The 22351-nt window shown below is 40.0% G+C and overlaps 1 protein-coding gene across 2 annotated transcripts in view; it reads left to right on the forward strand.

Moving 5' to 3' along the window:
- The first annotated feature begins 1928 nt into the window (after nt 1-1928).
- Nucleotides 1929-22351, forward strand: part of LOC137299111 (uncharacterized) — an 82366-nt gene continuing 61943 nt past the window's right edge. The window contains exons 1-10 of one of the 2 annotated variants that reach the window (XM_067831615.1): nt 1929-1995; nt 12821-12914; nt 15986-16183; nt 17351-17458; nt 18101-18220; nt 18481-18585; nt 19083-19205; nt 20252-20355; nt 21619-21788; nt 22105-22204. In XM_067831615.1, the coding sequence (XP_067687716.1) occupies nt 12848-12914; nt 15986-16183; nt 17351-17458; nt 18101-18220; nt 18481-18585; nt 19083-19205; nt 20252-20355; nt 21619-21788; nt 22105-22204 (1095 nt within the window). In that variant the 5' untranslated portion in view covers nt 1929-1995; nt 12821-12847. The remainder of the gene's footprint in view (nt 1996-12820; nt 12915-15985; nt 16184-17350; nt 17459-18100; nt 18221-18480; nt 18586-19082; nt 19206-20251; nt 20356-21618; nt 21789-22104; nt 22205-22351) is intronic. The other variant, XM_067831614.1, reaches the window with a different exon arrangement.

The raw sequence follows: 22351 nt of genomic DNA on the forward strand, positions 1-22351 counted from the left end.
CAATAAACAGTTGAATTGAGTTGACTTATGTTTTGGAACAGCTATGAACCAAAGCTGGATTGAAACAATGAGAGTTACAGTGAACAAAGAATGCTTAAGGATAGCATTTCTTAACCCTATACTTGTCTAGTTCTGGCAGAAATAACTCGGCTAAGGCAGCTGCCTTTGTAATGTCAGCCTCAGTGAAACCTAAAAATGATTTCTTGAGTATAGTTTGGCCCTGGTCGTTCAGTGATATATATATATGTCGAACAGAGACAAAGGTTTATCTTCTCGTTGAGGAATCTGTCGCCTCTTTAGCAATGAGGGAAAACATTTCTGTGAATTGCAGTCATTAACCAACTGGATTTTAATTTGGAATGAACAAATATCAAGAAGGTCATTTTGAATGGCTGGTGATAAATGTTTGTTTCTAATTGTGCTGTTTTGGAGATGACTGTTCAGTAACTCATCGAACATTGCACGATAATGCAAGAGGGCTACAAAATTGCTTTTCTAAGCACTTGGAAGCTGGCAACACGTATCGTCCTATTTATCCCTGACAATTGTTCTATAATTCAAAGATTTCTCGGCACAAAAGTGATGGGAATCAACTTCCGTATGTCTCTATAACAAATGCGCCTCTTTAATTGTCATTTGCAAAAAGAGTACGCGATATACACTTGTCAGATGTATCAGAAATGCAAATACACCCGGCAATTTTTAAAGGAAACAAACCACATACTCTGGCTAGTGTTTCGTGCTGATTGGGAATTTGTTGTCTGCTAAGCTCAAAAATGAATAATTAGGTAACTGATTGAGGTCAATGGTCAATGAGTGCAAATTTCAGTCTTTTTTTTACAAAGTATTGTATTTATCATTCTCCATCCATACAATCAACTCATTTTACAATATACTGAATGATAACGTTACCCCAGGATTTCAAAATGTTAGATTTCGTGGAAGTGCTGAATAAAAAATTTCGTATTTTTGCAAATATCTTTGTTATGGAGCGACTTTTAGGTTTGCGTGAAGAGTAACATTTTGGAGCAATGCAGTGGTTTGCTTAGTGATTTTAACAATACCATCATCCACGTAAACGTTCAGGGAATCACAGGAACAGGTAGGAACCTCATCTGATAATGTGTCAAATACGTAATATGAGGATGATGGTGAAAGAAGAAAATAAGTGCATGCAAGTACCATATTCATTCTGACTGAAGAATCAAGGCTATACTGAAAGGGATTGCTATCAAATGTTTAGCTGTAGAAATCTTTGAGTTGGAGCATTTTATTAGTTGATGCACTGCTTGCATTTTTTAATATTCAAAGGTGCAATGTGTGTTTGAACCAGATGGGAGTCTTCAGTGGCGGTATGTAAGTAGCTCTGGTTTAATACGTGTTAGTAAGAAGGATGTTGCCTGACGAGATGGAGTGACGGGTAGGTGTTGGTCAGAAGGGGGATTGACTGGTGATCGTTCTGTGGAAGTGAACCCAAGAGACGATGGACATGTTTATACACGTTATACAAGCATTTAGGGCTGGTTGATGAGATCGTTGTATGCTGTGAAATAACCTTGATCTCTGTTGATCAGGGATCGGTGTCGTTTGATGTGGATGGCTTCAGGTAATTTCCGTTTGGTGAAGTCAGGTGGGCAGTGACTGACAGTCGAGACTGACATTGAAGCAGTAACTGATCATATATATGAAGCTGAAGCTGGTGTGATATCAGTCCAAGATCCGATCTGTAGCCATGGCCATATGGTATTCTCTCTACCCATGGCTCGACCATCTGTGACGACTAAGTTTGTCTGACAATTCTTTACATTCACGAAGCGGGCATTCCAGTAGTCTCCCTTGAAACTTCCCACCACCAGCTGGGAATGATATTATCAACTTATCGACCAAACAAACTCAAGTAAAATGAAGTATATAGCTTCATACCTACCACACTTCAATGTGAGCGGACCGCCGACAAGTGGCTCTTCTATTGGACATACAGGAACACAGGTTCAGGTAGGTGGGACAAAACGGGACATGGCCACCCCCGGGAGTTAGTGACTTCAGTGTTAAGCCGCTCCAGCAATATCACGTCTGTGAGTTCACACACGGTGAACGGAGATAAGTCTTTTAAACAAGATGAGTCTTTAAAGAAAGCGAGTGCCTGCTTCTGTAAGTGTGTGTATATATGTTATCTATCCCATTGTAAGACTGTGATCAAATCCCTACAACCCGCTATATGAAGATGTGAAATATAGAGAAGAGAACCTACCTTTTTTCAAAATCTGGACTGCATCAGTAAGCGGTGATATATCTTAAGACAAGATAAGACACATCCATTGTGTTTTATAACATCAGGATCATTGACCGGTTGTACATGAGGTGATGAAAAACTGACGTGAGTTCATTTATGAACGATAATAACAAGTGAAGGGCTGCCATTGTGCGCGACATGTGTTGTAGTCACTCAGACGTTAAATGTAGTATTGAAAACTACAGTTAAACTTAGCGTATATTCTGTAGTGCCAACACCCGGTCGACTTTATCATTGTTAGAGAAACGCCAACTGTTCAATGTACATTTATATCCTTTACAACCTCTTAACAAGCGGCTTTCACAGCTTCATGAACGTCTTCATTTGGTTCCTCGAAATTTGTCTCCGGCGGACAGAAAAAAAATCAACTATCTAAACATCTTCCCTGTAAATAATTAAAAGTCGAAGCATAGATTTTGAGCAAACTATATATTTAGTTCCTAACATCAGGATTTGAAAGAATCCTGAAACTATTTTACAATTAGGAAATGCAATATTTAGGTATTGTTATGTAGTTCAACAATACTCTTCTACACAAGTTAAGTAAAACATCATGCAATTGCACACAGATCCCAAACACGATGTGAAGACGTTCCTTGTCAGAGATATTTAGCATTATGCTTAAGAGGTAAACATGTTAAGGGTATAATTTTTGGGGAAATCCTTAGGTGTATGTAGATCACTGTACTGTTAGTTAAAAGTCAAATGTTTAGGCGTGTTTCCTGGATTCAGAAACTATGGTAGGGAAACTGTTAGCGTCTTCAATAAAGGCTTCATTTATTTGTATGATTTAGGTGTTAACATTGGTATGTTATTATTTCATGTCCGTAAGTCCTTATCGTACTTCTGACATGGTGAGCCGTGAAGGTCCTGGGTAGAACAGGCCTTCAGCAACCTATGCTTGCCACGAAAGGTGACTATGCTTGTCGTAGGAGGCGACTAACGAGATCGGGTGGTCAGGCTCGCTGACGTGGTTGCCACTTGTCATCGGTTCCCATTTGCACAGATCGATGCTCTTGCTGATATCAATGGATTGTCTGGTTCAGGCTCGATTATTTACCGACCGCCGTCATATAGCTGGAATATTGATGAGAAAAATTTAACTCGCTCTCTCACTCACTCACTCACTCACTCACTCACTCACTCACTCTGACACGGTACATCAGGTTTTACCACAGTGTAAATCCAAGGTTTAAATTAGTGTATGAAATAAGACTCACGCGTCCTCCCGAGGCTGGCTTGATTTCTGACGGACGGCTTAGATTTACAACTAGGAAGCCCGATGGTCGGTAAAAGATTCAGATGTTCTATACATTGGAGTAAATGCATCATATCTTGGTGTCTGGTCTGGTTAGATCAAATTCGGGCCGGTAACATTTTGAAATTATCAGCACTTGTGTCTTGCTGGATTTTGGCTTATTCCATGCTCCGTTTAGAGAGAACAAGTATTTTCCGAACCATCAGAGTTTACATTTGGTTTCAGACAGGGTTGTATACTCAAGCTGTTGTTGTTCTCCTTTGCTATAAAATTATTAAGTAAGGAATTGAATATGAAGAGAGCGGAAGGGATACCGATACAGATGTCATATCGATGAAAATACCGTTTCTGGTCGTGTGAAATCGTATTGTGATAGTAAGTCGGTTGGTCGGTAAATACATGACTACAGTCACGACCTTTAGAAAACATAGACCTCGGAAAAATAGGAATCCTGGAAACTTGGTGAGGAAAAAATCGTATCAAAATGTAAACGTCCTTGAGTTATTTTAACTTCCAGTCTAAAGAGGCTTACATCAGTAGAAGACAGTGACCCGTTCGAGAAGGCAATCGTAGCGCTGAGGGTTTAGTAACTCTCATACTTTAACATAGCCTTGCGACTGCCATCACGACAACCGTCGCTTAGTGGAACGAGGTCCTGATCTGGCAAGGGAAAATGTACACTGTGTGCAATTGTATAAGCCATGAATAGATTCAGTAATTTTACATTTAAAATGTTTTTCCAAACATTCGACCTGAAAATATAACCATAATTATTTTGGCTCAGACATTTAGGGTTGTAAAAGTTATGAAGTTTGACAAGAAATATAGCTGAACGTTTGTACAAGATGTTTCGGAATTTCACAAAACACGCCCACGCTACCGGCGAATGTTGAATGTGTCAGGTATGCAGTTTATCTTATGATTCTGAAACATAATGTACGTCATCGATTAACACTTATTCGGATGCTTCAATATCTTCTCCACAACTACCCTTTGATATGCTATAGCGTTAGATGTGCACAGCATACACTCTTGGACAACATCAGTTGACGAAACTGGATCTAACTGAATGTTGAAATGAAAAGTGTTTTATAGATTGTTTAGAAATAAGATATCTTCTTTCAAGAATGGAAAAATACAATAACTTAAAGCTGAAGGAATAAAATGGACCTGCAGTACAAAGTACAACACATCACTTCCGCTGGTTTCCTCATGCTTGCAATATCAGCTCCTCATCACAATACAAAGCGAGACCAGTGCGACTCGCAGGGAAGTCACTCCAATGAACTCCCATTCTTACTTACTAACATCACATATTCTATAAATTAAAAACTCTCCCCTTATTTGTGCACACTCCCGGTGTCATTTGATGTAATCAAGATGTAGATCAATATGATGACTATGATGATGATGATGATGATGATGATGATGAGATATTGTTCAACATAAGACAGATGAGGAAGAACTCATATTACATTAAGAAATATGACATATGTATTTTCTATAACTTCTTCTATAGAGTGGAGGATAAGTTTCATGTTATCAACAAATGTCCATTGTTTAAAGAGTTAAGAAACCATTATGGTTCTTGGAAACAGATGGATATGGGCACCTTCCTTTCTTAATCTGATGTGTAAAGAGCGGACGAATGTCTTTCGAAATTCTGTGAAAATAAGTATTATTACATGAAAAATATTACAATGACAAAAGTGGATATAAATTGCTGTACGTCTTTTGTCCTATTAGTCATTCTGTGAAACCTATATGTTGGCTAGTAGCACTGATTACAAACTTGAAACTAACAATCCTATCTTTCCCTTTAAGAAATCATACAATAAATGAGTTTTAATAACGCCACATAAGCAACGCAGATTTCTCATTCTGGTGGATATATTGCCACAGCTTCAACTGTCCGCAGACACTGGTAATGGTCCATTCTATGTTTTTACGGTATGGTCGGTCCCAAAACTGATCTTACGTACGTCAGGGATCAAATATCTTCGCTTTCAGTTAATGCTTTTTGGTACTGGATATATCTGGAGGTGGGCTGAAAAATATGAAAACCATAAATATCACTTGTCTTCGTTAAAACCCGTTTCCAAAGACCACCAGCAATGGATAGTGGGCAATAAACAGAGGTAAAGCAGGATTAAGAAAGCACTGCACTTGATGTCAGGTGAAGTGTGCAGTTACCATCTTTCGCAACTCGGTACGAACATACTATGACCACTGTGAGTGGAGAACTGGTCAAAACGTAAAGAGCTTGACAAAAAATCCACCCCCACCAACCTTGTCTTCAGCGATTCAGGTACTAACACCTGCAGCTGTAACTTTGTCTTCACCAATACAGGTACTAAATATTGCTGAGTGAATGAAACTAAACTCACTCACTCTAACCCTGCAGCTATAACTTTGTCTTCACCGAAACAGGTACTAATACCTGCAGTTATACCGCCATATAGCTGGAATATTGCTGAGTAAATGAAACTAAACTCACTCACTCTAACCCTGCAGCTAAAACTTTGTCTTCACCGAAACAGGTACTAACAAATGCAGCTATAAGTCTGTCTTCACAGATTCAGGTTCTAACATTTGTGTCATTGCGGCTACAGGTCCGTACATATGCAGTGTGATATCGATCTTGAAATAAGGGCTTATTACACGCCATAAAAGAATCTTTGGGGCACATTCGGTAGCCTGATCATTCACACTTACCGTTACTTCCGCGAAGGCGAAAGTTGTATTGTATAACGCACAGTAGACCGTGAAACACTTGGCCCCGTTAAACAACTGCCTAATGTGGTTATAAGGAGCATTGATCTCCAACCCTTCTGACACGATGCCGACCTGAATTTCGCGCCACGCATCGTTGTACACTGCAGCTTTTACATCATCGAGTAAGGTGCGACACAGCTCGAGACTGTTAACACTTGTGACAGTATCGACCTCGGAGTCAGGCGATATCAAGTGTCACTCCGTTATCGTCTCATTTTATCGTTGTGTTATGAGAATTTATGGCGGCGTAGCTTTGGTTTCCAGACAATGATGAGTACAGATATGTGAACAGATGTGGGTTGGTATAAGAAATGATATAGAAATGTTTACTCCATTATAGTCGAACTATGATTATATTCCGATCAGTTCTCCATTATTGCCGCAATGTGGAGGGTGGCCAGCGTCGGGGGTATTTAGCATAGTTACGCTTTGAAGGAATTGATAGCTGCAACACATTGTGTCACATTCAAAATGCAGTTACTTTATGAATTGTTATTGCCCAGTTATTTGCAAGGTCTGGTGTGTGATAAATAGGTCAGTGGAGTTAATTAATGCGGGGGTTTAAGCTGTCTTCAAATAAAATTGTAGTTGTAGGAGAACATACACATGCCATTACTGGAATGAACTGGGAATTGCATCAGGTACACCACGTGAAGTGGGGAGGTGGTAATATATTGCATATTGACTTCATAACATGCACATTTTATCATCTATATTGACAGACTATGTTATATTGATATATATTGTTAAAATATTTTTAAAAATAGTGGATATTCCATATTGAGAGCATACCAGTAGCCAATGGCATGTGAGAAAAAGTAATACAGAACCAAAAAGATAAAACATGGAATATATTGTCACATTTTCCCTTAACTTCTCTTCATCATCTGTTTCCTCCTTGCCTTCATCATCTGTTTCCTCCTTGTCTTCATCATTTGCAATTTTACCGTAAATCTTGTAAATCCGATATCTCCTATTTCTAACTGTATATATTTCGTCACACCAGTCGAGGCAATAATGACCATTAGTCAGTTCGGTTAACGTTTTTTTCTAAACAGATCAAGGTTTAGTCTCCGAGTTGAGTTGGAATGTACGTCAAGTCGGTATTATTCCAGTCATATAATGACTGTAGTCTTCGAGAAAGGCGAGGGAAGCAAATATCTATTTGTAAAAAGGAGCCCGAGTGAGATGGGATCAGGAATAATAATAATTAAAGGCATGTAACTATGTCCCCTAGTACCATGTGACTGTAACAATTTAGCTGAGTAATAGAAGACTGTAACTATATACCCAATACTAGTAACTGAAGGCTTTTAACAATATGCCCGTGTGCTCTATGATTGTAGGTAATCAACCGTGTAATGGAGGACTGTGATTATGTAATTAATAATTAATGTGGGCCGCAAACAATTTACGTAAGTAATGTTAGCTTGTAATTGTGTATTGGAATAATGTGACCTTGTAAACAGGTACAAGACTAAAAACAGAACTAGAAAAAGCCTTACTGAACAAGATCTGTGTTAATGATACATACGTTATAGCTACACAGCCACAATACTTACGTATTCCACCTTATGAAGAGGGCATGTTTTCATACCATGAGGAATTTGATACTGCAATAATTCTAACTTAAATGAGGCAAATGATAATACCTGTAAATAGTGTGTCTCCATATGTTTCACGATTTTAATGAGTATTTATTCAATAAAAGTCAGCTTACTCAACGAGTAAAGGGAGATTGTAGGACAGCGTCAATATTTGGGAAATCGTTGACTTCAACGACACAGAGGATCGCAAATCTACGTTGAAAGCTGTTTCAAATGTTTCGAATGACATGCATTGTTCGTAATTATCCACAAATCACAAATGAATCGTATCCCTTTCAAAAACCCTTCTTATAAGATCAAGGCCATAGCATCCATATTATGACTGGGAACCTTTGTCCTTTGTATGCTCAATGATATCTATGAATTGTATTTAACATTGTCAATACCCCTACTATTCCTGTTTCTCATCATTAATGTTAGCATTCCAGCACATAGTATAAACATATACTACAAACAAAAAATATGGGACACCTTAAAATTTGATACGCATATGTGTTCCCGTATTTTTTGTTTGTAGTGTACGTATACCTGAAGGATCACCTTGCCTGTAAGCCATAGATATTGTGAAGAATGAACATCCTAGCCATCAGCCAGTGCACTTGAACGAATTTCGTTGTTAAAAGATTCTTGTAAGAAATCAAAGAAGAAGAAGTTTGGTGTTTTGACAATTAGTTCAGAATTACCTGAACCAAATGCGCCTCACATCTTCATGTATTATTCTTGTTTATCTTCGTGTTTCACATGACATCTGATAGGTGAAAGAATCTATGTGCATCAGTTTAATTCGTCTTGTTATTTCACCAATGTATATGTAAGCCAAATACCACCACCACAAACCCCTTGCTCCCAAACAGCAAACCCCGAATGTAAATCTTGAACGATTGAGTATAATGTTGATTTTACAGTTTACACCACTATTGCGTATTAGAAATCTTATTTGTTCACCTGAGTATTGTGTTCCTAGAGAGAAGTAGTCGATACGACCTTACAGGGATAACAAAGGAGCACTGAACTGTCACTGGGCCAGGTTTTATGGAGACTTTAATCAATGCTGTAAGTGTCGACATTCACTATGGATACTAGCAGGAGAAACTACTATGCTACATATGTATCTATGACCAGCATCACATCATTCAAAAACACTGCTGTTGCTGCTGCTGTCACTGCTGCACGCCGTAGACCCCTCCCTAAAGCACCCCTAACATCCACCTTCCAGCCACCCGGTTCCCTTTGCGCTTTTCGTAATGTGTTTTCAAGATTATTTGGTCTAAACATAAAAGTAGCACTTTCCCTGTACGAGTAGCGATACCGCAGATTTCTCCTATACATACTCATATCGTGACTGAATTAATTGTGTGTCCTGGAACTCATGTAGCATAAACATTTTTCGCGACAGGTCTTGTTGCTTCGATTGTTTTGTCGTCATTTCAATCACTTTCTCTTTGCTTCGTGTAATTTTTCGATGCGTGTAGTTTCTCTTAAAAAACTTGTAATTTCAACTATATTCTCATTTATTCAATTATTTTTTCGTTGCTTTGAAGAATTTCTTGTAGTTTCGAGTGTTTTCTCCTTCCTTCAACTTTCTTTTAAAAACCTGTAATTTCAAGTATTTTCTCGCTGCTTCGAGTATATTCTCATTGCTTCAGTTATTTCTTCTTTACTTTGCTTAATTTCTCGTTGCTTTGAGTATTTTCTCGTTCTTCAGCTTCCTTTTTTAAAAAAAATTGAAATTTCAAGTATTTACTCGTTGCCGTATTTCCTCATTTCTCTTTCTTATAAAAACGTGTATTTTCAAACATTTTCTCGTTACTTCAAGTCGAAATGTCAGCATTTACTCGTTTCTTCGAGTGTTTTCTAGTTATTTCCAAAATTATTTTGTTGCTTTGATTAATTTTTTGTTTCTTTCAAAAAGCTGAAGTAACGAGAAAATACTGGGTGCAACGAATAAATGCTTGGAAAAAATGAAGCAGCACTGAAAAGTTTTTTTAAAAAAAACCTTCGAAGCAACGACAGAATACTCGAAGCAAAGAAAGAAAAGAGTTGAAGCAACAAAAATAATTATTCAAAGTAGCCACAACAGTAGCAACACTAGGCTTTCGTAATTGTGTAGCTATTGAGCTGAAGCAGACCCAGGAAACTCAAGCTAAAGAGAGAACAGAAAATTCATTATGACGATCGATAAGATAGACACTGATTCATATTAAAGACGCTTTTCAGCCAAAATGTAGTATTTTGTTTATATTTCTTTCTTCTTATATTAAAATACCAAAACTTTAGCGAAGTAATTACCTTTCATTAACTTTAACAAAAAGTGGCGCTGGTGGTCCAGTTCAAGGCGCCGCAATTTGCTGTCGCAGAGTTGCGAGCTTTAGACAAACCCATAACCTGTGAGTATGGGTTCGAATCCCGGTTCTTTACGATTGTTGTTCTAGGTCAACACCATATCCACAGTCTTGGTTTCTACAAAATAGTGACTAGTTTTGTATTCCCTCCCTCATCTAGTGTACACACTGCAATATGACTAGAATATTGTAAAACAGCGTTAAACCCAGCTCACTCACTCACTCACTCACTCCCGTCAGCTGCGACATGACCGTGGCCGTCTGTGGGGATACGTGGCGAAAGGCGGTGAAGATGAAAGTCCTACATCTGTATGAACATCACGTTAACCACCCTAATCTCTAGTCAATATCTAGTCAATATCACCCTGGTGCTACGTGTTTAATGCTCTTATCCACCACACTGCCTAGATTTTCATTTGTTTGTACATGCATACATTGACATTGTGTATATATTTACTTACCTTCATATACCGACACTTTGAAGATCAACACGAATGTCAACAGATTATTTCCTTAGAATTAGTTTGTGTCATATACTGGGCATTATGTTTCAATAGCGCCCGAGCGGAAGTGCGCCTTCGCATGTATCCCTGTTGACACCACAGCACGGGCCATACGTGTCCTCGCCTTTATGATATCATAACACAAAATATTCAGGTAATTTGGGATGGACTAAACCGGTTTCAAAAACAATAAAACAATGTTTCCCCGTACCCTCCGAGACCTCCAAACAATATGGTCGGTATGTCGATGTGCGGGTTTTGGAGTAGAAACAGGAATGTGGAGGACATGATTTGGAAATGCAACATTAGCTCTGAAAATATGTGAATTTCTGGAAATTGATTGGTACTTTTAACGACGTTCTCTGTTTCTCAAAAAAGTCATACTTGGATAGATAGATAGATAGATAGATAGATAGATAGATAGATAGATAGATAGAGGATATTTATATAGCGCACATATCCACGACCTAGTTTAGATTATGTAATCAAATGTATATCGTTATCATCTTGCTAATAGCTAAACTAGGTAAACTACTAGTTGTGGGTATTTTTAAGTGCATGTATCGCAACACAGTAGAAGAATTTGCACTTTACCGAGAAAGGGTAATAAAAATCACTCGTTACACCTGACCACTTTCTAAAAGGCAATGTATTTTTCTTCGATTTCTGACATGGGGTTCAATTTCCATATCTCAGAGGGTAGCAACGTACGTGATCTCCGCGACCAGTACTTCGTCTCTTTATTTTGGAAACTTGGGTGGTTCAGTCGGTTACATCTTTGATTTTGTGTGCTGGCGATTACAGGTTGTTCAGCCTGACCTGAAATACTCTACATACATGACCTGGAGGTCAAATGGCACCAAACGACTGGTCTGTTTAACGTCATCAAATAGGGGAGTAGAGAATGTTGTTATGGTTGCGTTTGTGCTAAACATTCATACATGGAATCGTAAGAGCTGGTCCCAGCTGCTTCTGCTCGCTGTCTAATAGCCCGAATATGAAACCTTAAACCATCCGTAGTTTCTTGTTTAAAAACAGTTAGGACATTGCTGACAATTTCTCGACACCGAGATGCCAAACGTTGACAATCAGCTTGCAAGTCGCATCCTTTCGCAATAACAGACCCAACCAGTTGTGACTTGGTCAAGCAATGCAGTAGTATAAACTTGATCAGGTCAGGCTGAACGACTTGTAAGTGCATAGCTCTTACAGCGTGGGTCGAATACTGGAGGGGGCTAAACTGAAGCGACTAGAATGCGTATCCGTTGAAATGTAAATGCATAGCTTAACCTTGTTACATCTGGCCACTTTCTAAAAGGGCACCGTGTACACGAAGCAGTATGTCGCCTTATGTTGTTGATAACGTAGGCTTTTTAGTCATGGACTGTCATCACCCCGCTCCACAGTCATGGCGGCGGTAGATTCCCAACCATTGGAAGTAGAACTTCATTACGTGGAAACACAGGCATACAAGGTTAACTGTCTTATTTATCAGTAAATATGTATGTTCAATATCCTCCTTACTCTGACAAGATGACACATTAAATATAACTAAAATACACGGTGTGGTAATCAGCTTGCCAACTCATATGATAGAAATTTGAAGGGTTGAACTGATTTTTCATAATCTTGAGAAATCTGTACGAAAGCCATTGCACCATTTCGGTTGTATAGAAGACATGTATCTATGAATCTTTATCACATAGTGAGTGTCAACGTATCCTACCCCATCGTTAGCACAAACACAAGGCAGAGCAAGGCAAGTAAAGACATAAGGCTTGACACTGAAGGGTCAACTTTGGAACTATCATCCACGTGTCGACCATGAAACTGTTTGAAAGCTTTGCAAGACAGGTAAATCATATTCAAAAGAAAAGACAGTGCTTATCTTCAATCGAAAGATTACGGCATACACTCAGTGAAATCCAAAATTACCGATTCGAGATTGTGTAATACTGGTCTGGGACTTTAACATATGATGTGATGTTTTAAATGAAGCTGTTCTTCTCCTAAAGACTCTAGAGCATTCTCTCTTTTAGCAGATCCATCTCATGAGGTTGGCCTGAAGAATGATTAAAACAAACTGGGCGCTGATTGGCTCCCTGGGCCTGGTCCTGGCAATAACCCTACAACTGGGTAAGTACACGTGTTTTGATTGGTCAGTTTAATTGGATAGTTTGAAAGCCACTTCCCAATTTGTCAACGTAGACAGATTGGATAACAACTTCTTCAATGTACTAACAGAGCGAAATTTTTGGTATCGATGCTACTACCAATGCTATGTAGTCTGTTTGTACTTCCTTAAAGATGTCAATCTCTGCTGCGTTTAGTACAATTATTCATCCTCTGTCAACGCGACGTAATTGTTAATATTAGCTTCTATTCAGCTATAAGTAATTGTTTAGCCTTGGCGTCCATTCGACGTTAACTAACTCGTAGGTGCTGGCTTCCGTTTGCTCCATGAACAGAACAGAACAGAACAGAACAGCAATTATATTCTTAAAATCACCTATAGTGACATAAGAATATACCGATACATGTTAAGGCATTGAACAATTTCCAGTTTTAATAAATTTGACAACTTTTGACAAACTGAGATCATTTACTGATGGACAGTATAAGAAGTGAAGTTCATCACAGACAGATGATGTACAATGTAGGCAGGCTCTGTTATGTCGTTCAGTGCCGTAGCAACGTCCCGCTACCTGTGGTTTGAAGTTCTAAATTTAGTTAACCAGCGTCTATAGTAATAAGGTAATTATAACAAATAAGGTTCTGAAAACCTTATTTGTTACATAGTAATAACCCTTCGATGAGTCAGCTACAGAGCGCCACCATAACTGCTTAAACTCATTCCATTCTTCTGTTTGCATCTTTGTTGTTGATATATGCTACCTCTCACACCATGCATTCACCTGATAGGGGAGTAAGGTTGTAGCCCGAAACGCTGTGTTCCTCATAATAAAGAACCTGACACCCATCTTCTTTATTACCCACAAACTGTTTCCATTGTATCATTCTTTGAAATACAGTGTGTCTCTTGAAACAAAGTCACAAAGTCATATAAATGCAAGGCAATGATTGGTGGCGTGCATTCTTATAGTCTTAACATTGAACTGTAGACTTTTCAATAGTTCTTAAGCAAAGTAAACCTTAAAAAAGTTTTCAGTTAATGTTCATCCTGCGATAGTTACGTTTACGTTGCCCTCAGATAGATAAACATGTCTTTGTCATAAAAAACCCACCTCAACACACTTAGCTGGAGGCTGGAATTTTGAAACAGACTTTCGTTGACCCGACTTGGAGTCTTTTCGAACCATTGATATCTGTCATCATATATGTATTTTAGGACAGTAACATTAAGGTGTAAAGATAATGTGCCAGTTTCAAATATAAAACGATTGACGAAAGGAGGTTAGTGCGCGCACAGATACAGCGTTTGGAAGACGCCGTCCAGTATCTGTGCACATGCATATTAGGTGGATATTAGTATTAGTTTTTCGAAACTGACTTGGATATGGTCCACAAAGTCCAAGAGTAATCGTCACTTTCTGGATCTCATCTTTGATTTTAATAGTCATTCAAATTTCGGTTTATAATTGTCAAAGCCTCCTAATCTTGTTATAAATCATGTGACTATTAACCTTCCAGCGCGTCACAAGCAACTTGCGTTACCCGGGGTAAAAATAATATTGCCTTGGGCAAGATATTCATCTAGGAATGGACAATAAAGATTGTTATCATTATCATAATCAAAATAATTTCGATATCGACCTTGTTCCCTAATAATATCAGACTTCGTCAAAACTTTATTACGTACATCACATAACCGTCACAGTGCGTTTACAAATTGATATACTGAGCGTTCTCAAATTGCGAACAATGCACCTCAGATGTTCAGAACAATGTCCGCAGCAAAAGCAGAAGGGCACAAGGGACATTCCAGTCATTAAACATCATCAAATCAAATCTGGTAAGTCGAGTTCATGTGAATGCTACAGTCGACCATTTGTTGGTGAAAGTGGTTTGAGACAATACAAACGGCGTAGCGATTGACAGGTCTGAGTGCCACGTGGGTCACGACTCCAGATGAGGTTGACAGAAAGGTGATATCTTGGAGTGCCATGTCACGCTGAATGTAATATTTCAAACATACCGCTGCAAGATATTTACATGTGACAACTGTTATCAACATGTATGCGGAACGGAATGGCAGACATTACCATATATTGACCAGCTTTCTTGTCTGTGTAGACCTTAACATTGTAAGGGGAGCGGCTGAAGGCGTGGAGAGGTTGACATTTGGCTTGTATAGATCTACACCATGTCAACATATGGTGCCTACAGCATCATACGCAACAGGCTCCGGCCTTCTGGGTGTGTAGCATAGTCTAAAGATAAGCACAACTGCATTAAAACGTATTGTCTAAGAATGTCACTGAAGCTGACTTTTAAAGAGCATTTAATGTGGCAGCTGTAAGTGGGTTGTCGGAGAATGTCATGTGAATGAGTACGGCATGAAGTAAGATTTCAACAACATCAGGATTGGGCTCCCAGAAATGGGCTTCATACATTGTATCCATGGGGGAATTGCACCCTTGTCTTGTACTATGTTTTGTTGACTTTGACTCAACTTATGAATTAACCCTGAGTTACCTATTCGCTATGAGCATGAAGGCGCTAAATGACAAACCACAAAGGATGTTGGTACACGTGTACAGTTCCAACTGCACGGGAATCATATAGTCATAAATCACTACCAGATGGAGGTGGTCTAAGGTATTCACGATGGCGTATGTATTCTCTCGCCCCGTGCTCAACAAACACACGCAAAGTCAAGTCAAATATTAAAGAACGGTCAGACGATAGTAGCATGGGGATGAAATGAGATCGAGAAAATATTCTCCGGAGGTGGACGTCGTTGTATAGAGTGCACTGTCATAGGCGACCATACTGATGGCTCACCAACCTGCCAGATCATTTTGATTTTTGACCAGCGAGAAGGATCCTGCCGAGTGATCATCAGGTGGATAATACCCATATTGGTATTAGTAGGAAAGGTTAATCATATATTTGGTATAGCACAACTTAGGGTCAAACAACCGATTTTTCGTTCTGGATAGTCCTGCTATTCAACAGACCACGAACTGAAACGTGTGTTGTCACGGACAGTGTTTTCTCAGCTGCTTGTTGTGTTGATGTTGCAGGTGCGTCTTTAGACACCATCGTGGAGGAAAAGGCACCTAACTACACCACGGCCCTGAACGGCAACTGTTCCAAGAATCAGTTCCTCTACTGCGATCTGGAGGCCATCTGTACGGAGCTTGTCAACAACCAGTCCTACTGCAAATGCCCGGAAGCAAACACCGGTGACGGTCTCAAAAACGGCACTGGCTGTGGAAAAAGTAAGTACAGAGTTGTATGTTGCATAGAGTGACAGCTGTATGTCTGAAGGGGCAAAGTAGTGACAGCTGTATGTCTGAAGGAGAAAGTAGTGACAGCTGTATGTTTGAAGGGGCAAAGTAGTGACAGCTGTATGTCTGAAGGAGAAAGTAGTGACAGCTGTATGTTTGAAGGGGAAAGTAGTGACAGCTGTATGTTTGAAGGGGCAAAGTAGTAACAGCTGTATGTTTGAAGGGGCAAAGTAGTGACAGCTGTATTTCTGAAGGGGTAAGGCAGTGACAGCTGTATGTCTGAAGGGGAAAGTAGTGACAGCTGTATATTTAAAGGGGCAAAGTAGTGACAGCTGTATGTTTGAAGGGGCAAAGTAGTGACAGCTGTATGCTTGAAGGGGTAAGGCAGTGGCAGCTGTATGTCTGGAGGGGAACGTAGTGACAGCTGTATGTTTCAAGGGGTAAGGCAGTAGCAGCTGTATGTTTGAAGGGGTAAGGTAGTGACAGCTGTATGTTTGAAGGGGAAAGTAGTGACAGCTGTATGTTTGAAGGGGCAAAGTAGTGACAGCTGTATGCTTGAAGGGGTAAGGCAGTGGCAGCTGTATGCCTGGAGGGGAACGTAGTGACAGCTGTATGTTTGAAGGGGTAAGGCAGTAGCAGCTGTATGTTTGAAGGGGTAAGGTAGTGACAGCTGTATGTTTGAAGGGGCAAAGTAGTGACAGCTGTATGTTTGAAGGGAAAAGTAGTGACAGCTGTATGCTTGAAGGGGTAAGGCAGTGGCAGCTGTATGTCTGAAGGGGAAAGTAGTGACAGCTGTATGTTTGAAGGGGCAAAGTAGTGACAGCTGTATGTTTGAAGGGGTAAGGCAGTGACAGCTGTCGGTTTGAAGGGGTAAGGCAGTGACAGCTGTATGTTTGAAGGGGCAAAGTAGTGACAGCTGTATGCTTGAAGGGGTAAGGCAGTGGCAGCTGTATGTCTGGAGGGGAACGTAGTGACAGCTGTATGTTTCAAGGGGTAAGGCAGTAGCAGCTGTATGTTTGAAGGGGTAAGGTAGTGACAGCTGTATGTTTGAAGGGGTAAGGCAGTGACAGCTGTATGTTTGGAGTGGAAATGGTAATGCTACAGTCAGATCTAGGAGTGACGTGTATCCACGATGCGGCTCTCTGATTGTCTCCACAGTTATCTACAACTGCCATGACAACTCAGGGTGCCACCCTTATGCCACGTGTGTAAACCAGACGTGCAAGTGCAAGGATGGCTACAGGGGGAACGGCAACATTTGTAACGGTAATGTAACTGTCATTTTACAACAGTATTGACAATAGTGTAGCTAACGTGTTTCAAAAGTGTTATCGATACTATGGCTATAACATGTTTCAAAATAAATTCGTATCGATACTGTATCTAGCAAGTTTCAACATTTTATCGATACTGTAGCTGACATGTTTCAAACATTTTATCGATACTGTAAGTAACATATTTTCAACAGGTGTAATGATATTGTAGGTATCATGTAGGTAACAGCTGTATCAAGACTGTACCTAACATGTTTAACAGCTGTATCAAGACTGTACCTAACATGTTTAACAGCTGTATCAAGACTGTACCTAACATGTTTAACAGCTGTATCAAGACTGTAACTAACATGTTTGGCAGCTGTATCAAGACTGTAAATAGAAATTGTAGCTCACACATTTTCACAGCTGTATCAGTACTGTGGCTAACATTTTTAACAGTTTTAACAATATTGTAGAAAGTATGTTTCAACAACTGTGTTGACACTGTAGCTACCATGTTTCAGCAGTTGTATCGATACTGCAGCTAACTTGTTTAAGCAGATATTACGGTGTATAATCTGTACAGCCATTGTTTCGGCTATTCAACAGATTCGTTTGACATTCCTCATGTACATATGTTTATGCTTTCCAGACATCGACGAATGCGACATAGAAAATCCGTGTCCAAAATATTCTTTATGCCACAATGAACCTGGTTCCTATAACTGTACCTGTGAACCGAGGTTCGAGCGTGTAGGGAACGAATGCGTCTGTAAGTGTATTAAATAACGAATGTAAGTAAAGTTTAGAAAAGGATAATAATACTAATGGTAATGATCGCTATCACTACTTGGCACAAACCGTCCCCGCAGTCCTTATTTACAGGTCACCTCTACAGTTGAAAGTATGTGTAACTTGTTTCTAACTTTTTGTCTGATATCTGTTGATTTTCTGCAAACATCAATGATGGAATATGGCATATGCGACGCCATGGATGTCAGATGTGACCTCAGTCTCATGCTTGTTTTTCAGTCAAATGTCGCGTGAACCGTGACTGCCACGCCAACGGCAAGTGCGAGAACCAGGAGTGTACGTGTCTTCCCGGATACGCCGGGGACGGCATCGGAAGTTGTGATAGTAAGTGTTGCTACTTGGATGTCGTACACTTGTTGGAGGCAGTGTCTTTCTTACAGCACTCTTGATTACTCGACTTTCACGAGCCTTACTCTACAGATCACACAAACGCCACTGTTTACTCTGAAGCATATTGAAAATTTCATATACTGTACAGCCAAGTGATATTGTTTAAGGACTGTTTACAGTTTCACAGTACTAAATCAGCCCGAATTGAGCAAAACAGGCACCATTCACCATGGCGGGGTTTTGCTCTAGCCCTAAGTCAGTTATATACACATAATAACTGTATCAGTGTTATACGTTATATAACCATTGTGGATGAATATGAAGTGTAATGAAAGCAGCCTCGTGCACACTGTTATTCGGGTGTATATATACCAAGGTAGTTAGGAACTATGTCCGTAATTTGCCATTCCATCGGTGGAAGCACACTGATTTGCGTGTTATACCATGACAGGGCTGCATGTGAACATGTCATTTTTGGTATTTGACTACAGACATCAACGAGTGCACGGAAGGAACGTTCGAGTGCTCCCCGGACGCCGACTGCCAAGACACGGAGGGGGATTACACGTGTGTGTGTAAAGACGGCTTCAGCGGGGACGGCAAAATATGCGAACGTAGGTCATCTATTTGTAGTTTAGTATAGGAAAAACCCAGCATTCATGAAGTTGAACAGACAATAAAGACAGGAAGGCATGGTGATAGCCATTATTTCGTGACTAAGCACCAAATTATATGACATGGAAATATACATCAAGAGAAAGGGAGTAAAAGAACAGGCAATGTGATAAGTATCCTGTCTGTGTGTAACAATATTCATAACACCTACACTGATGAGTAATGGCGTCTATTTCCAAATTCAAGTGGAAAAAGAGGCAACATCTTGTTTCTTTCGTAGTGACAAGGTTGGATGCATTTATACCCAAAATTCAACCCAAAACATGTTTCTTACACTGGTTTAATATCATAGGCAGTCCATGACCCAGTTAATATGTCATCACATTATGCATAAGTGACCACTGATCCTGGCGTCATTATCCATAGCATAGGTACCGAGTCTTGTCTAATGACGTATGATATCGCGTCATTATCCATAGCATAGGTGCCGAGTCTTGTCTAATGACGTATGATATCGCGTCATTATCCATAGCATAGGTACCGAGTCTTGTCTAATGACGTATGATATCGCGTCATTATCCATAGCATAGGTGTCGAGTCTTGTCTAATGACGTATGATATCGCGTCATTATCCATAGCATACTTAGGTACCGAGTCTTGTCTAATGACGTATGATATCGCGTCATTATCCATAACGTAGGTACCGAGTCTTGTCTACTGACGTATGATATCGCGTCACAATCCATAGCATAGGTGCCGAGTCTTGTCTAATGACGTATGATATCGCGTCAGTATTATTGAGGCATACCTGAACGATATTTTGACATGAGGCGGATTCTCTCTTTTATATACTGAATATCAGGTAATATTTCAAACTGAACGTGTTTCCACGGTGATATTATTTTGAAAGCACTTTAAAATCTATAACGTTTATATTTAAGCGTTAATTCGACAATATGAAATTATCGGACCGTGGAAACAAAACTCTTTACACAAAACACAATAATCGGATTGTCTACATGTTGGATCAAATTCCATGACGCAGGGTTGCCAACAAGCTGCGACGAAATCTTCCGGAACGCCTCCTCCTCGCCGTCTGGGAAGTACATCATCGACACCGACGGCACTGGGCCCGTCAAAGCTGTTGAGGTTAGTTTATTACATATCTGTGGAAGACAATACCGGACATGCGTCTTAATGTCGATCTTCTTACGATTTAGATGTTTTGAAACATACGAAACATAGAAACGGTGCCATAATTCGAGATTTTGCAAAATTAACGCACGTCTTAAAATTTAGTCAGTAAGTCAGTCAGATAATTAGTTAAGACCTCAATATTTCAAAAATCGCGAAAATGCGAAGTCTCCCACGGTCTCCCATAGATGCCACAACAACTGTTACGCACACTTTAGTGACATCTACAGAGCCTTTCCATCGACTGGGAATTGATGTCATGTTTCCTGGTAAAGTGCAGCTGTTGTGTTACACAACATAAAGATACCACGAGTAGTATGGTTTGGTGTTCTCTAATAAATGTACACTGTACGATTCCGAATATATACTGTGCAAAACAAGAAAAGAAGTCGATGATCAGCTCTAATGACTGTGGGGATGGGAAGGTGGCGTACTAGATCGTTAATTGAGGTTAGGAATAGCATTTTGCAGCGAGAGTACTGATACTGGGCAAAATTCATCGTGGCCTGACATGCATGAACTGAGTCATGCTTCTTAGTCGACCAATGCCATCATGTCGTTCCACTCGTCAGTGAGACACACACCGCGCTCATGTCTAGTGCATGGATTTATTTACACGTTTTCCCAAGACTGTAGATGCATTCAGTAGAGGAAGTGCCCATACTGAGTGTTGACAAAGGAGGGACATTCGTCCGTCTCTAAAGCCGATTTCTTTAGTCACGATTCGGCAGAAAATACAATATTAACTCTACACTGATCATCACAAGACATTGATGTCGTTGATGTCAAATGACATGCAGAAAGTTGTCGGTTGACAAGTGGTATTCGATGCATGTTCTTTCACTGCAGTTGCCTCTGGCAACCGATTTCTCACCTGATTGTCAGTTTCCAGGTGTTTTCCTAATGCCATTGTTCTGACCTATCTGTCCTGAGCTTGAGGTGTTGCCCTCGGCTGTCCAGAGCGATTATCGATTATCAGCGTTATGTATTTGCAGGTATCAGACCAAAAATCTGCTGGTGACAGATTGCGAAACATGTCGCGTTTTGGAAAATACCAGTGTACATGTGCTCACGTAGAACATGACGATGGAGGGAAATGTTCAGTAGGGCGCAAACGTGGCATCATAAATCCATCCCTAATGATTAAAACATGTGCCGATTATGTGACTGACTGGAAACAGGTTAAAAGTTATTCATATTATGTTCATTCCGTTTCAGGTGACTTGTGACATGCGCGGTGATATGGGCATCACGGTGATTTACCCACAGGACGAGAATGTCCGGAAGTCCAAGGGAGGAGGCGAGGATCTTCCTGTGCCCTACACTGCCACACCCGACCAGATCAAACCTTTGGTGGATGGATCTCTGTTCTGTTCTCAGGAGTTCTGGTTTGTCCTTTTGTGCTTTAATGGTAAATGTGTATGGTCTTTGTTATAGTGCCATCTGGTTATGTGATGTATCTCGTTGTGCCCATTGTATGATCCTTCATGTTGTGTCCATTGTGTGACCCTTCTTGTTATGCCAGCTGTGTATGCTTCTTTTGTTGTGCCATTTGAGTGTATGATTCTTCTTGTTGTCCCATTTGTGTGATCCTTCTTATGCGTCAAGTTCGCCTGATGTAAAAGTGCCATGTAGTTTCAACTAACCCCAAGGTGTTGACATGATTCCCTGGGAAGGTGATGTAACGGATCTTGACGTTTGCAGGATCAAATGTGCATCATACTACGACCTTGCGGCCCATGTTTCCTGGATTGACGCCAAGAACAACACCCGCACAGGCTGGGGAACATCACACCAGCAGACGGTAAACCACTCCTTCTATAGACTAGTATATATAATTAAATAGTAACAAACAAACCCATCTAAGTTTAAAAAGAAGTCAGAAATTCAGACTGAAGAAATCTTGCTACAAGACTTGCTACATTTAGTGCTGTAGCATTACGTTGAGGGC

This window comes from Haliotis asinina, chromosome 10, assembly GCF_037392515.1.
Source record: "Haliotis asinina isolate JCU_RB_2024 chromosome 10, JCU_Hal_asi_v2, whole genome shotgun sequence".
NCBI lineage: Eukaryota > Metazoa > Mollusca > Gastropoda > Lepetellida > Haliotidae > Haliotis > Haliotis asinina.